The sequence below is a fragment of the Herpailurus yagouaroundi genome, unplaced genomic scaffold (genome assembly GCF_014898765.1).
Source record: "Herpailurus yagouaroundi ecotype Mexico unplaced genomic scaffold, PumYag 163, whole genome shotgun sequence".
In the NCBI taxonomy this organism is placed as follows: domain Eukaryota; kingdom Metazoa; phylum Chordata; class Mammalia; order Carnivora; family Felidae; genus Herpailurus; species Herpailurus yagouaroundi.
Genome location: NW_024412404.1, coordinates 52,687,813 through 52,704,709, shown reverse-complemented (window position 1 = coordinate 52,704,709; position 16,897 = coordinate 52,687,813). Strand labels below are relative to the sequence as shown.

Below are 16,897 nucleotides of genomic sequence, written 5' to 3'. Positions count from 1 at the left end.
AATGAGGTCATTACGGTAGGGTCCTGATTCAACAGTATTTTGTTTTCAATTTTCTTTAAATTAAAAAAAAAATGATGCTTATTTATTTATTTATTTTATGTTTTTAAAGAAAGAGAGAGAGCAAGCCAGGGAGGGGCAGAGAAAGAAAGGGAGAGAGAAATCCCAAGCATGTTCCATGCTGTCAGCCCAGAGCCCCCATGCAGGGCTTGAACCAACGAACTGTGAGATCATGACCTGAGCAGAAATTTAGTTGAATGGTCAACCAACTGAGCCACCCAGGTGCCCCAGGATTAATGTTCTTATAAGAAGATACCCAGAGAGCTTGCTCTTTCCTTTTTTTTTTTTTTGTTCTTCTCTTCTCTTTTCTTTTCCTTTTCTTTTATCTTTCTCTCTCCCCCTCTCTCTCTTCCTCCTTCTCACCCCCCTCCCAGCCTTCCTCTCCCTCTTCTTCCATTGTGCACACACTGAAGAAAGGCCATGTGAGCACACAGTGAGAAAGTGGCCATTGGTAAGCCAAGAGGAAGCCTACATCAGAAACCAACCACTGCAGCACCCTGATCTTGGACTCCTCGGCCCCCTGGACTGTGAGATAATAAATTTCTGTGGTTTAAGTCACTAGTCTGTGTAGTATTTTGTATGGCAGCATGAGCAGAGGCAGATTTGGGTACCAGGAAGTGGGTGCTGCTTGTAACAAATGTCTATAAATGTGGAAGCAGCCCTGGAACTGAGTAATGGGTAGAGGCTGGGGGAAATCTGAGGAGCATGCGAGAAAAAGCCTTGATGTCTATGAAGAGACTGTTGGAAGAAATGGGTGATGTTAAAAGTGATTCTGTTTTTAATTTTCTGAGGAACCTCCACACTGCTTTCCAGAGTGGCTGCACCAATTTGCATTCCCACCAACAGTGCAAGAGGGTTCCCGTTTCTCCACATCCTCTCCAGCATCTATAGTCTCCTGATTTGTTCATTTTGGCCACTCTGACTGGCGTGAGGTGATATCTGAGTGTGGTTTTGATTTGTATTTCCCTGATAAGGAGCGACGCTGAACATCTTTTCATGTGCCTGTTGGCCATCCGGATGTCTTCTTTCGAGAAGTGTCTATTCATGTTTTCTGCCCATTTCTTCACTGGGTTATTTGCTTTTCGGGTGTGGAGTTTGGTGAGCTCTTTATAGATTTTGGATACTAGCCCTTTGTCCGATATGTCATTTGCAAATATCTTTTCCCATTCCGTTGGTTGCCTTTTAGTTTTGTTGGTTGTTTCCTTTGCTATGCAGAAGCTTTTTATCTTCATAAGGTCCTATGACCCAGCAATAGCACTGCTAGGAATTTATCCAAGGGACACAGGAGTACTGATGCATAGGGGCACTTGTACCCCAATGTTCATAGCAGCACTCTCAACAATAGCCAAATTATGGAAAGAGCCTAAATGTCCAGCAACTGATGAATGGATAAAGAAATTGTGGTTTATATACACTATGGAATACTACGTGGCAATGAGAAAAAATGAAATATGGCCTTTTGTAGCAACGTGGATGGAACTGGAGAGTGTGATGCTAAGTGAAATAAGCCATACAGAGAAAGACAGATACCATATGGTTTCACTCTTATGTGGATCCTGAGAAACTGAACAGGAACCCATGGGGGAGGGGAAGGAAAAAAAAAAAAAAAAAGAGGTTAGAGTGGGAGAGAGCCAAAGCATAAGAGACTGTTGAGAACTGAGAGCAAACTGAGGGTTGATGGGGGGTGGGAGGGAGGAGAGGGTGGGTGATGGGTATTGAGGAGGGCACCTTTTGGGATGAGCACTGGGTGTTGTATGGAAACCAATTTGACAATAAATTTCATATATAAATAAAAAAAAATAAAAAATAAAAGGATATGCAAAAAAAAAAAAAGAGAAAAAAAAAATTCTACAAATCCTGCTTCAGACTACATGCTGGACTATTTCATGGTACCTTGTAAAAAAGATGGGATTATATATATATTATTATTATAAATTGTTTTCATTTTTAAAATAAAAAAAAAAGTGATTCTGGAGAGAGCTCAGAAAGAATCAAGTACAGCTAGAGAGAAGGTCTCTCAATCGCTTCTTGGCCTTTTGGCTAAGATCAAGTGGAGAGAAGGTCTCTCTTCTTAGAGAATACATAAATGATCACAAACAGAATGTTGATATACATACATACAGATGTTAAAGACCATTCTGGTAAAGTCTCAGATAGAAATAAGCAACATGTTAATAGGAACTGGAGGAAAGGCCATCCTTGTTATAAAATGGCAAAGAACTTAGCTGAATTGTGTTCCAGTGTTTTGTGGAAGGTAGAATTTACAAGCTATAAATTTGGATATTAGCAGAGAATACTTCTAAGCAGAGTATTGAAGACAGAGCTTTGGATCTCCTCATGGCTTATAGCTAAATGCAAGAAGAGAGATGACTTGGAGAAGGAACTGTCTAGAAAAAAAAAGGAACAAAAACTTGGAGGTTTGGAAAATTCTCAGCTTAAACCATATTGCAAAATCTGAAAAATCATGTTCTGAAGATAACATTAAAGGGTGTAGCTGAGCAACCATTTATAAAAAAGAGATCATGGGTATGATTCAGGGACTTAATCAGCCATCTCAGCAGAACCAGGAATAGAGATGAGATTTTGCCAGCAGAGACACTGTGAGTGTGAACTAAAGGGGGCAGAGAAAACAAAAGGGAATGAAAGAAGGGTGTCAGGCTTCTTGGATTCTACAGATTGGGACCATGGAGATATTTATTCAGTTGGGAATGTGCTTTACCCTTTAAGAAAAGGGAGTGATCCTAAAGTTAAGTAAGAGATCATCAGGGCAAGACTGGTTGGTTGTTCCTTAATTTTCAAGGGTGGGACCTCTGTGGGGACCAAGATGCCACCATCTAGGGATAAAGGGGGATAAAGCTGCAGCACAGTGCTGCAGGGGCAGGGCCACCTCACAATGCTAAGAAGGCGGGGCCACTCCGTAGAGCTGTGTGGTGACACTGCCACCCCGGTGTATATGGACGAAGGGCACTGAACCAAAGAGGATTATTCTCAAATCTTTAACATTTGGTGGAATTTGCCTTGCTAGGTTTTAGACTTGCTTGGGACCAGTTCCCCCTTTCTTCTTCAGATATCTCCCTTAAGAATTGAGAATGCCGACCCAACCATGGTATTTTGGAATTATATAAATTGTCTGGTTTTACTGGTTCACAGGTAGAGAAAATATTGCCTCAGGATGAATTGTATCCTAAATCTCATCCATATCTGATATAGATGGTATTTACATGAGGCTTCAGACTTTAAAACTTTAGAGCTGATGTAGGAATGAGTTAAGGCTTTTGAGATTGTTGGGATGGAGTGAATGTATTTCGCATGCAAAAAGGACATGATTGTGGGAGGCCACAGGCAGAATATAACGGATGAATTGTATTCCTCCAAAATTCATATGTTGACACCCTAAACCTGAAAGTGATTATATTTGAAAACAGGGACTTTGGGTTGTAACTGAGGTTAAATGAGGTCATAAGGGAGGAATCCTGAACCAACAAAATTAGTGTCCTTATAAAAAGAGACCCCAGAGAGCTGGCATTTTCTCTCCATCTCCTTGCATTGAGGAAAAGCGATGTGAACGCACGGCAAGAACGCAGCCGTCTGCAAACCAAGAATTCTCACACCAGAAACCAACAATACTCGCACTCAAATCTTGGACTTCCCAGCCAGCAGGACTGTAGGATTTATAAATTTCTGGTGTTAAAGCCACTCTGTCTGCAGTAGGGCAGCCAAGCCGACTAAGCCACTCCTCAAGGTCAGAAGGAAAAAAATAACTGCCAGGTTTGGACTGATCGGCACACTGGCTACATTGGTCTCTGATTCTCCGAACTATACACTCTACTGTGCATCAGCTCTGGCCTCAGGCCCGTTTCCCTCTTAGGAACACAAACGGATGCAGGAATTCCAGGACTCCCATTACATACCATTCATTACACATGGCTACTCTTCACCTATCACATGCCTATTGAAGCTAGGCACTAACTGGCTTTAGGCCACCTGTGAGGCTAGTGAGGGATCAATCCCACTCAAATTCATTGCTGTATACCCATATGGAAGGAGTTAAATGAAGGCTGAGAAATAATTCATATAATATACTTTAGATATCATTTATGTAAAATTCATAGGAAAATACCCAAATGAACTCCCTCCAAACTGCTAACAGATTTACAAATTTACAGAGCGTCTTTGATAAATCCTTCCTTGAAATAGTTTACATAAGGTAGGGAGAAACAACATCTCGTAAGGAAGATCCTCCTGGTTAACTCCTCCTGTTACAAATAATCTACCTGGATAATACCTTAACCTCCCAAATTTACAACAGAAATTGATTAATGGTCAATGTATACAAATACTCTTTTCTACACCCAATTTTTATTTAAAGCACACCTTAATGAAATCATGTGGTTAGGGTAAATGTTTTAATTATAAGATTTCCTTAATATTTTAAAAGTAGGAAATGCTCTTCTTAAAAAAAACTTTTCTAGACCATCAGTTCTAGTTTTCTAGAACATAGCATACACAGAAATATCACAAGCACACAGCTCAGTGAATTATCACAAAGGTAATATACCCATGTAACCAACATCCCAATAAAACAATAGTAATTTACCCATTCCTTCCTCCTCAAAGATAGCTCTCATGCTGATTTTTAATACCGTAGTTTGGTTCTACCTATTTCTGAACTTCATACAAATGAAATCCTACAGTATTCGTTCTTTTGTTTCTGGCTTCCTTTGTTCAACACTATTGTTTGGAGTGACATCTATATTGTTCTTGTAGGATTAGTTTGGTTTTTTTTTCTGTTACCCCGTATTTTTTCCTTTAGACGGCTATATTCTCCATTCCCTTATTTTTGGGTATTTGAGATATTCTCAGGTTTTGGCTATGTAAAACACACTGCTATAGCTATTTTTGCATGGCTTTTGATGGACTGGATTCCACTTCAGGGTGCAGTGTCAGCTTGTTTTCAGTTGTTGCCCCAGTTCCTAGCCTATCAAAAGTGTGGAGAGTGCCAGCACCCTCTCCAACATTTGGTTCTTGTTTTTGCTTTGCTTTGTTTTTTGTTTGTTTATTTGTTTGTTTTAGCCACTATAATAGGTATATGGGAAGTAGAATTATACTACGGTTTTAATTTGTATTCCCTGATGAAAATTAGGTTGAGCAATAAACATTGGCATTCCTTGACTTGCTAACAAGACTTAAGAATGGTCCACTTCTGTCACAGCCCTCTCTACTTGCTGAGTTTGTATTCTACTGGGAATGTTGAGACTCCCTATAACAATACTTTGTTTCAGCCCATCTGTAGGCTGTGGTTACAACGCACTGGAAGCTCAGAAGCATTTTCAGGGCTGTTTGAGTCTGTCCTTCAGGTTCAGTCTGGGGCCTAAACCCAGTTCTAACCACCAGCTCAGTCTCAGATTCTTTGGTATGCTAACTAGGATCATAGCCTCATAAGTCCCAGAAATTCATAAACAACTTAGCGGATGGCTTTTTTTCTTTCTGTTATTTCCCAGATCCTTTCTGGTTCCCTGGGCTCCACTTTTTATCCTCTGCTCAGAAACTGCCCAGTTCTGTGATGGAGCCACATTCTGTGCTAGGAGGACAGAGAAAAGGAAAAAGCAATGGCGTTTGTCTTGGCCCTCTTGTAACCACAACTCTACCTTATATTAAGGAAGATTCCTCTCCCTCTGAGATTTGGCTCTTCCAGCTTCTCATTCCTAGCCATTTTTGCTGCAGCCAATGTTACTCCTGCAAGGCTGCTTGGGATTGGGGGTGAGTGAATTAAGGACAAAGAGGAAAAAATGGAAGGGGGTTCTCCACTACTCACTCTGAGCTTTAAGAGTTTCCTTTGCAGGGGCATCTGGGTGATTCAGTTGGTTAAACATTGGACTCTTGACTTTGCTTCAGGTCATGATCTCACAGTTCTTGGGTTTGAGCCCACGTTGGGGCTGACAGCACAGAGCCTGCTTGGGATCCTCTTTCTCCCTCTCTCTCTCTGGCCCTCCACACCCCCCTCTCAAAATAAATAAATAAACTTAAAAGAGTTTCCTTTTCTACACCATAACTCAGAACTAGGGGGTATTTCCAGAATGTTTCTTGTCTAGATCTCAGTAGTCACTCTGAGTTTTCAGCCTCCATTTAGTTTCAAGTCAGGGGATACCAAGGGAAAGTAACAGTAAATTCCCAAACAGTTCAGGGCACTTTCAATTCTGGTCTTCTCTGATCTTCCTGCTGATACTTACTTTTCAGAATTATCAAATAGCTGCCCCTAGATTTTATCCAGGTTTTACAGTAGAAATCAGTGGGAGATTTAAAAAAAGATGGATAGTTACAGCCTTCAACTTAAAGTCACTAGCTATATTAGCCTTAACAAGACAGTCAGCCTGTCCTTTGAATCTTTGAAGCCAGGCATTGATTAACTTATTCTTTCCAGCTATGAAAGTCCTAGATGGCATCTTCTACCAACCTAAGGCTGTTTGATCTACACTGAAAATCTGTTGTTTAGTGTAGCCATCTTTGTTAACTATCTTAGCTAGATCTTCTGGATAATTTGCTGCAGCTTCTAAATCATACTTAGTGGTGAAAGATTAAAAGCTTTTCCTCTAAAATCAGGAAGAAGATACCTGCTTCTGCCACATCTATTCAATATGGTAGTAGATAGAGCAATTGACAAGAAAAAGAAATAAAAGGCACCCAAATTGGAAAAGAAGAAGTAAAATTATATGTTTGCAAATAATAGGACCTTATACGTACGAAACCCTAAAAGTTCCACAAACACAAAAAACTTATAAATTAATAAACAAATGCTGCAAAGTAGCAGGACACAAAGTCAACACAAAAATGTGCTGCAGTTGTATACACTAATTTCTGAAAAGAAATTAACTAAACACCTCCATTTACAATAGCATCAAAAAGGATAAAATACTTGGGAATTAATCAAGGAAGTGAAAGATTTGTACAATAAAAACTACAAAATATTGCTGAAAATATATTAAAGACAAGTAAACGGAAAGACATTTCACATTCATGGATTTGAAGACTCAATACCTTCAAGATGTTGACACTATCCGAAGCAATCTACACATACCATACAATCCCTATCAAAATCCCAACAACTTTTTTTTTTCAGAAATGAAAAATTCATCCTAAAATTCATATGGAACCTCAAGGACCATAGATAGCAAAGAAAAAAATAGACAAAAAGAAAAAAAAATCTTGAAAAAAGAACAAAGTTGGAGGAGTCATACTTCTTGACTTCAAAACTTACAACAAAACTATAATAATCAAACCAGTGTGGCACGGGCATAAACATAGACATATAGGCCAATGGAATACAATAAAAAGCTCGGAAATAAACCTCCACATATCAGATAAAATACTCTTGTGACAAGAGCGCAAAGACCATTCTATGAAGATAGGACCATCTTTTCAACAAATAATGCTGAGAAAACTGCACTGAAATCAAATGCAAAAGACTAGTTAGACCCTTACCTAATACCACACACACACACACACACACACACAAAATGAATGCAAAATGGATCAATGACCTGAACACAATAGCTAAAACTATAAAACTCTTAGAAGAAAATATAGGACAAAAGCTGTAAGACATTGGTTTGGCAATGATTGGATATGACACCAAAGACATAGGCAACAATAGAAAAAATAGACAAAATGGACTTCATAATAAAAACTTCTATTCACCAACAGAAACTATCAATAGAGTGAAAAGCAAGATACGTAGTAGGAGGAAATAACTGAAAATCATGTATCTGATTAATTATCAGAGATTAATATCCAAGATGTATAAAGAGCTCCCACCACTCAACAAACAACAACAACAAAATAAACAAAACAAAGAACCTGATTCAAAAATGGGCAAAAGATTTGAATAGACAATTTTTTACAAAGAAGATATACAACTGGCAAGCACACAAAAGCATGCTAAACATTACTAATCATTAGGGAAATGCAAATCAAAACTGCAATAAGATACTACCTCACACACATTAGGATGGCTACCATCAAAAACGAACATAAAAAATTATAAGTGCTGGTAAGAATACAGAAAAATTGGAACCCCTGTGCACTGTTGGTAAGATTTTAGAATGGTACAACTGCTGTGGAAAACGGGAGGAAGGTTCCTCAAAAAATTAAAAACAGAAAGGAACAGAAAGCAAGGTCTTGAGTACATGTTTGTACATTCATGATCATAGCAACATTATTCACAATAGCTAAAAGACAGAAACAGCTCAAGTGTCCATCAACAGATGAATGGTATATACATACAATGGAATATTTATTATTCAGCCTTGTAAAGGAAGGAAATTCTGATAGTTGTTACAATAGGGATGAATCTTGAGAACATAATGCTAAGAGAAATAAACCAGTAACAAAAAGATAAATACTACATGATACCACTTATATAATGTACTGGAGTAGTCAAAAATCACAGAGACAGAAGGCTAAATGGTAACTGTCAGGGGTTGAAGGAAAGGAGATGGGAAATTATTATTTAATGGCATAGAGTTTCAGTTTTGTAAGATAAAAAGAGTTCTGGAGATGGAAAATGGTGACAGCTGCATAATAATATGAATGTACTTATTATCACTAAACTGTTCACTTAAAAATGGTTAAGATGGCAAATTTTATGTGTATTTTATCCTAATAAAAAAATTGAGAGAAAAACAATAATTCATAAGAAAAAAATAATAATTCTAGATTGTCTGCCCCTAAAACCATAATATTAAAACGAAAAAAATATGAAGACAAAGTTGACAAATATGTACAAGTAACAGAGTGAAATAGCACTAAATCTCACTTAATAATATGTAGATGTAACATGAACATTGAAAAAGAACATATGGGAAAAAATACTAAGTTTTTTTCTAATGGGCATCTATAATATACTGACTCCAATGATCTGAAAAACTCCATTATTATCAAGCAGGTGGAACATTTACAAATGTTGATCGTATCTTTGACAACAGAAAAAAATTGAAGAAATACAGAAGTATCATAAAGGTCTTTCACTGACTGAAGAAAAGCCAGTAAAAAAGACACACTGAAAAAATCCTACACATTTGGAAATTCAAAGACAGACTTCTAAATAATTCATCTGGAAATCATAAAAGAAATTAGAAAATACTTTGAATTACAGTTAATAAAAGTGCTATATATTAAACTCCATGGAATGCAGCTGAAACAGAATATTTTTAAAAAGTGGTACACCTAAATGCATATATTAGAACCATATAACTAGAAATTAATAAGCTTGATTACATGTTTAAATCAAAAATTTGGAAAAATAATACAGCAACTCAATAAAAGTAGAAGAAACATAAGCAGAAAACAATGAAAATAATGAATTAGAAAACAATAAAACATGGAACGAAGCTATGAAATGTGGTTTTTAAAAGGACTCCCAACACTGTCAAAGTTCTTAATGGCTTATCAAGAAAAAAATGAAATGTAAAAAGAGGCAAAATTCACAATGAAAAGGGAGACATAATTCTAACATAAGTTCTGGAATATTAATATAGGAAAATATATGCCAATAAATTCTGAAAATAAAGTGGACAATTTCCTTAAACAAAATTATCAACTACATCAAGAAAAAATAGAAAACCTGAGATGTAAATACTAATGAAATTTCATGAGAAACTGCAAAATCTACCCACAAAAATTCAAAGCATACAAAAACAAATTTAAAAACCTTACCAAAATTCATATGGTTTTACAGGGCAGTTCTACCAAACCTTCAAGTAACAGACAAATCTATTGTGCCAACTATTAAAATGTGCCTCACTGATCCCTGACTACAAAGAGCACAATTAATCAAAGGCCCCCACCATCCTTAGTCAAAGGCTGATACTGGGAGATGCAGAACTCCTCTGATGAGTGATTTGGCTTGCAGAGTGCACTGAAATCTCAGGCTCTTTCACTCAACTACCTTTTCTTCTTGTTCCACTTCACAAAGGTCAGTTCAGCATTGTGGTCTAGAAGATCCGTCACCTTCTCCCCTGCTCTTTCCTCTGCAGGAGTTTCCCCTAATGCATTTACTGTATATTTAATCCCATCTTGGGTCTGCTTCTCTGAAGATTTATCTGGGTAATCAGGAGGTAAAAAGGGGATTTGGAACTGTCTCCCTCCTTCCTTGGCAGGCTAAAAGAACATCATCAATGTTAGTAGGGTGGTTGAAAGAATGCTTCCATTGCTAAAGCTTTCACCAGTGGGTATGTAGGGAAACATCTTCAAAAGAGTGTGAGTTGGCTGATTGCTGCTATGTTGTATTAATACGTGCAGTGTGATAATGAGAGACTGAAGGCCATTAACAAATATTAGTAACTAAATATAAAAGCTAGAGAGTTTCTTTTATAGCTTTAAATGAGGCCCTTTTCTTTGACATTGGAAAAGCCAATATGGATGATCAGCAGGATAATGATCTGGTTGTTAGAGTTGCAGAGCCCCAGAGATGATCGAATGTTCAGCCAGAACAGTTATCTCATGCAAAGACAAGGGCCATGGTTGGGAAAACCTAGCCCTTAAAATATGGGATAGGAATATTTAGAATGATATATCTAAATGAGGGCTTCTAAGGAAACTTCTTTTGTTCTACAACTCCCTTCCCTGGTAACAGAGACAATAACCACATCCCTACCAAGCTGCCATCACCTCCTCTCCTGCTTGCCAGACAGATAACTAGGGTATAATGACAGCATAATACATCTTGGCCTGATAAGAAAGGGAAGGTATTATACACTTGAAAGAGCTATAAGAATAACCTAGAATGTACTGGCAGGAACGAGGGGAGCGTGATGGGAACTGGATTTTGGTGGTGTCTAATCAAGAGAGATGGCAGGTAAGACTGGACAAGCAAGAATTCATGAATTTAGGGATATATTCTCAGGACCACAGGAGATATAATACCCCACTGAGGACTGTTGAGGATGGAGTGACTCTTAGAAACCTGGAAAAAACAATGGCCAATTGAAAGCGTAACGGAAACACCTGAGTTGCCCAAGCAGATGGAAGAGAAAGGAACAAAGAAGTTGACAGAGGAAATGTTCTAGAATGGATATATTATGTAAGAACTACTAGTAGACTGTGTTCCATAGGGCACATCACTCACCAAGGCTATTACAGAAGGAATATGATGATGAGGGAGCATCTGCTTCACTAAGAAGTTCAGTGGTGGCTTTCTTCTACAGACTAGAGCTGACATCAGGAGAGGCAGTCTTGGGGTAGGCATTAAGTAATGGGGACCCAAAGTAAAAGGTACCAGGTGTCAGGGAATCCATGGCCCACAATTACCATAATGGTCAATAAGTCTGTTGGAGCAGCCAAGGGGGTTAGCCCACAAAGAGCTGGGAAGATGATTAAGAATGTATGGTATCCTCAGGGGAAAACTAGGTGGACAGCCAACACTGGTGCTATTTAACATTTAGTTTTATTTTAAGTAATAATGAAGAAACAATAGGCTAAGAATTGTTGCCCCAATAGAAAAATCATGACGCTCTGCTCAGTTTCCAGATGAGCTAATTTACAAATCCAGAACCCCATGGAGAGAAGAGGTGGCTGGGTCCATAGAAGAAAGGACATCTTGAAACATCTTGAAAAGCGTATAAAATGATCCTCAAAGGGACCTTTGTATGATCTTTCTATGTGTGTATATTTGGGTATACAATTACATACAGGCATATATACATGGTTACATATATAATTCACAAGGAATAAACAGATATTTTGATTACTATCAGACATAGGTTGAGAGATGATACTCTAGATACTCAAGGACTAAAATGTCATGATGGCCCCTTGTTAGATTTGGGGTGTCTTTAGGGGTCATGTAATAAATTCTGGCTAACTTCTGGCTCACATTGGGCCAACTGTGTCTATGGATCCACCCAGCAATAATTTCCTCAGTTTTAAAATATATAATTAGAACGTAGGTTAGAGTAACCTCTACATTGTGTCCCTGGTCTGGGGGGTAGTGTCTATCAGAGTGGGAAAGACTGAGTGGCAACCTTTAAAACTACCCTCCATCTGGTTAAGATGGTAAATCAATAGCATTATATCATCCCAGTGGGATAGTGAAAATATGCACCACCATTAAAATTCTAAATGGTACGGGGCAGTATATCAGTATATCAGTATATCTAAATGGTACAGGGGCCTACTATATCTCCATTGAATTTACCAGGCTTAACTTCTTTTACAATAAATAATTTAGACTTTTCAGACTTTTAAGATTCACAAAGACTTTTCTCTTTCACATACCAGAAAAAAAACATTTATTCTTAAAATAATGCCTTTCAGTTTTCTAATCCTTCATTATGTTATACTACAGACTCTCACAACAACAAAATCCTTTAATTCTATATAAGAAAGGACTGAGATTTCCACCTACTAAGACCTACTTATGATAGAATAGAAAGCTAAGATCAGAGCCAGGCTATGCCTATAAATGATCTTCCTAGTACTTGCCCAATTATACTTACCATCAGAACTATGCCTAACATAAAGGTAAAAACTGACAGAGTTTGAGAACTGGCCTTCATAGAATCATGTCTAAACTGAAAAGCTGGCACATTCACCTCTGCTATTTCAGTAACTCAGTTAGAAACAGCAATAGCAATAACAGGGCCTGATTGAAGATTGTCCAGAAATGCTGACCTGTTGAAAGCTCTCTTTTAAAATTTAGCAGTGGCTTTATTTAAAAAAAAAAAAAAAAACCTTTAAAATATTCTGTCCATGTTTTTTCTTAACAATAAGATTTTAAAACTAATTTACATTTCACTACTGAAAGAAATTTAAATGACAAAAAAACACATCAAATATATTTTATCTCACACAACAGTTAGAATATTTTATTTCACTTTGCCCATGATGACAACATAATAAATAGGATCATCTCTAAGACATGGTACACATTAACACTAGCCTTATTTTACTTAATAAAAAGGCTATTGAACTTAAATATGCATACAAATTCAAAAGCTTAAAATAAAACCCTAAACACTTAAATAATTTACATATATATTTAACTTTGTGAATTTTTATACAGAGCTGAACTTTTCTGTATATTTCTATTCACGCCCTTCTGCATGGAAAAAGTTTTATTTTGATGCAGTAAATAATGCTTGTTTGATTATAACTTCTAATACTTTCCCAAAACACACTGTAACTTAGTTAATAGCTCTAAAATCCTCTTATACTCAGAAATACAAAGTCATAAAACATTAAATATATTTAAGACACTCTCTTATTTCATTTTTTAAGGGGAAAATTTTAAGTAGGCACACATGTTAGTGATAAATATGTTTATACTGTTAAATTCTGGAAATTACAACTTTTAAAGGGACGTAGACAAACATGATTGTTTTCAGGGCAAAGTGACCGATGTAGCAAAGGTTTTGACAACAGAACTGGATACATAGGGAATACGTAAATTGGAAAAAAGAGTTTAGAAAACTGAAGGGCTATAAATGCAGAAGAGAGATTAGACTTGCTATGTGTTGGGCTGTATGGATGAATGAGAAGTGGTATTATGGGGAGACAGATTTCATCTCAATTACAAAGGACAATTAGTTATCTGAAGATAGAAAATGTTATCTCAGGAGATGATGCATTTTCGTCATTGAAGGCATTGGGGCATAAGCTGGATGAGGGGTTGGGCAAATTATGTCTGCAGGCAGAATTCAGCCCACCAGCTGCTTTTGTAATAAAGGTTTATTGGAACAGAGCCACTCCCATTTGTTTCCTTATTGGCTATGTCAGTTTAGTACTGTAGCAGAATGTTTGCAACAGAGACAGTACAGCCCACAAATCCTGAAATATTTACTATCCAGCCCTTCCCTACGGGAAAGGCTTTAGGAATTTAAGTATTGGAGGGGCGTCTGGACAAGATAACCAATAATTGTTACTGTGGCATTTAAGAAAGTGCTTAGCATATCAACCATATCAAGGATCTGGTTGTACAGGTTTCACTGCATAAGGCAGTCCAGCCAACTTGGTGAGTAGAGTCCAAATTCATACTGCACTCGGTAAAGTTGTATGCCATAATGTAGGGCTATGTCTGCCAAAATTGTCTAATTTGCATGAAGGCACCCAGCGCACCAGCACAACCTGTACATATAGCAATCATATTAACAAAAGCAATATCCCTTCCTCTACAGATGATCTAAGATGCCATAACACAGATATCCTATCAATGACTCAATTTTTCTCCCAATCCAAGGTTTCTTTATTTACATCCCATGGAATTAATAATAGATGTTCCCCAAAAAGAGTTTTCACATTTTATGAAGGGCTACAAGCTCTACCTTCTTTTTAGAAAGATACGTAGCAAATTAGCACATTAAAATCTCTAAGGAAAAAAAATTCTTGCAATGTCAGTAGAAGTAATGTCAGTTACAAACTAAAAGAGCCGTATTTTCCAAACTTGTTTAATCATGGAAACGTTTTATGAACTTACTGTTAATATCTCAAATAACAAATATTTTAGGGATGATGCTCTATTCAAAGTTGTATTTAGTATTTCCAGATTACAAGCTCATTGAGGACAGAAAATGTACTCTCTACAGATTTTTAGCACATTGCTAAGCACATATGATAATTACCTGACAAAAAATTGAATTAACAGTAGGAGATGTACCTAATCAATATAGTGACTATGCTGCTAATTTCATTAATTAAAGTAGGCTTTAATTACTTATGTGACAGGAACACAAAGTTATCTTCTTTCCACTGATTCCATTAGCAATTATATAGTCCAACAGCAAAATAATCTTGAAAAGTACATTTCAAGTATGGTTCTTCTGCTCTGTTATATATTTAAGTATATGAAGCTATTCAAGACACAGCATTGATGTTTTAAGGTTAAAGACTTGGTAAATTACCAAACAGGTTGATAGAACATTATCAGAATACAGGTTTAATAAATTTGAAGTCAGTAAAAGCAAATTACCTGAAGAAGGTGACAAAAAACTGCACAAGATCCATGATTGTGTTGTGTTGTGAGAATGCAATCTGCAAGATCAAAATAAAAGAAAGTTTGAAACTTAATCTATGTTGTTCTCCAATATCTGTGGTGAGTTTCATGGCATTTGTAAATATAGTATTTTTAAATCGTCAAAAGATTTGTATCATTATACTATAAATCATATAGGCTGAAATCAAAACTTCATCTAGAACATCTAATAAAGTCAACAACCGACAATGATGGCCTTACATAGGCTATTACATTAAATGATTTTAGAAAACTATTATGAAATTACTTCAAGAATGTATGCTAAGTTTCATGTGCAATTCTGACATTAAATGTGTGTAACTAAAACATGTAAATGAGTTTCTACATTTAATAATGATCACAGTTTGTATCAGTACAGGTAATAATTGCTTATAAGCCGAAAAAATAAATTTCAACTCTGTTAAGGATATGGAGAATTTATCTTTATGTATATATTTATATGTATATATACATACAAAGACACACACATATATATTTTAAGTTTATTTATTTTGAGAGACAGCATGTAGGGGAGGAGCAGAGAGAGAGGAAGAAAGAAAATCCTAAGCAGGCTCCATGTTCTCAGCACAGAACCTGACATGGGGCTTAAGCTCACAGTGAGATCATGACCTGAGCCAAAATCAAGTCGGATACTTAAGCCACTGAGTCACCCAGGCGTCCCCCTCCCATATATTTTTGTCAAGACAAGCTATATGTGTGCATACAACTATTTTGTCATATTCTACTCAGAGAATAATATATGTCACTTCATTTTATAATTTCATGTTATTAAGAAATGAACTTTGAGGGGTGCCTGGGTGGCTTAGTCAGTTAAGCTTCTGACTCTTGATTTTGGCTCAGGTCATGATCTCATAGTTTCGTGACTTAAAGCCTGGAGTCGGGCTCTGTGCTGACAGTGCAGACCCTGCTTGGGATTCTCCCTGTCTCTCTGCCCCTCCCCTGCTTGCACTGTCTCTGTCTCTCTTAAACAACTACATAAAAAAAAAAGAAAGAAATGAATTCTGAGAGGTGAAACTAGTCAATAAACTAAAGTTGTTCTGCATTTCTGCTAACATAGATTATACTGTAACACAATACTCAGGAAGTACTGTATAGTGTATTAGTCAATAATGCAGTATCTAAATGGAGAATTTCTGATTTTGAAATCTACCTTTCCACTTACTAGGTGTAAATATTTTGGAAAACTAACTTATTTGTGTCTCAGCTGTCCCATATGTGAAAGGTCAAAATAAAAGTACCTACTTCATAGTGCTAGAGGAAAGATTAACTGAATTAATAAAAATAACATTCTTGCCATAATATCTGCTACGTAGCAGGTATAATAAATATTATTATACTTTTACATCATGTATAGAAGAGATGGTCAACATAAATGAATTTTCCAAGACAGCTGAATCTAAACCATCAAGGTACTGAAATCTCTTTTTCCTTTAATAATCTTTTATGAAAATCATTCAAAACCATGGCAGTGAATTTTCACTTCCAGTAAAAATGGAGTAAAAGGGATATCTCTACTTCCTTAAACAACTAGAAAAGTATGCAAAGTTTTTGAAAATAAATTTTAGACATTGGACAAAAGGCAGAGGAAGATATAATCCATCAGGTAAAGGAATACAAAAGAGATGAGCCTTACAATTATCCAGCTTTCAGTGCAAAGAAATAACACCAAGGAATTTAAATGGCAATCTAAATAAGGAGTATCAGTATTTCTTATATAAAATAAAGAATTGTAGCCAGTTGAGAAGATGGTTAAATTTGTGGTGTATACAAGATGTTTTAAATATAGTGGCATTCATTTCCAAAAAAACTTCTAAGCAT

The 16,897-nt window shown here is 36.6% G+C and overlaps 1 protein-coding gene across 2 annotated transcripts in view; it reads right to left on the bottom strand.

The window, feature by feature from the left end:
• ATRNL1 (attractin like 1) overlaps nucleotides 1–16,897 on the bottom strand; it is a 788,891-nt gene that overhangs the window by 417,210 nt on the left and 354,784 nt on the right. For both annotated transcript variants that reach the window (XM_040486565.1, XM_040486566.1), the window contains exon 25: nucleotides 15,017–15,078. In XM_040486565.1, the coding sequence (XP_040342499.1) occupies nucleotides 15,017–15,078 (62 nt within the window). The remainder of the gene's footprint in view (nucleotides 1–15,016; nucleotides 15,079–16,897) is intronic.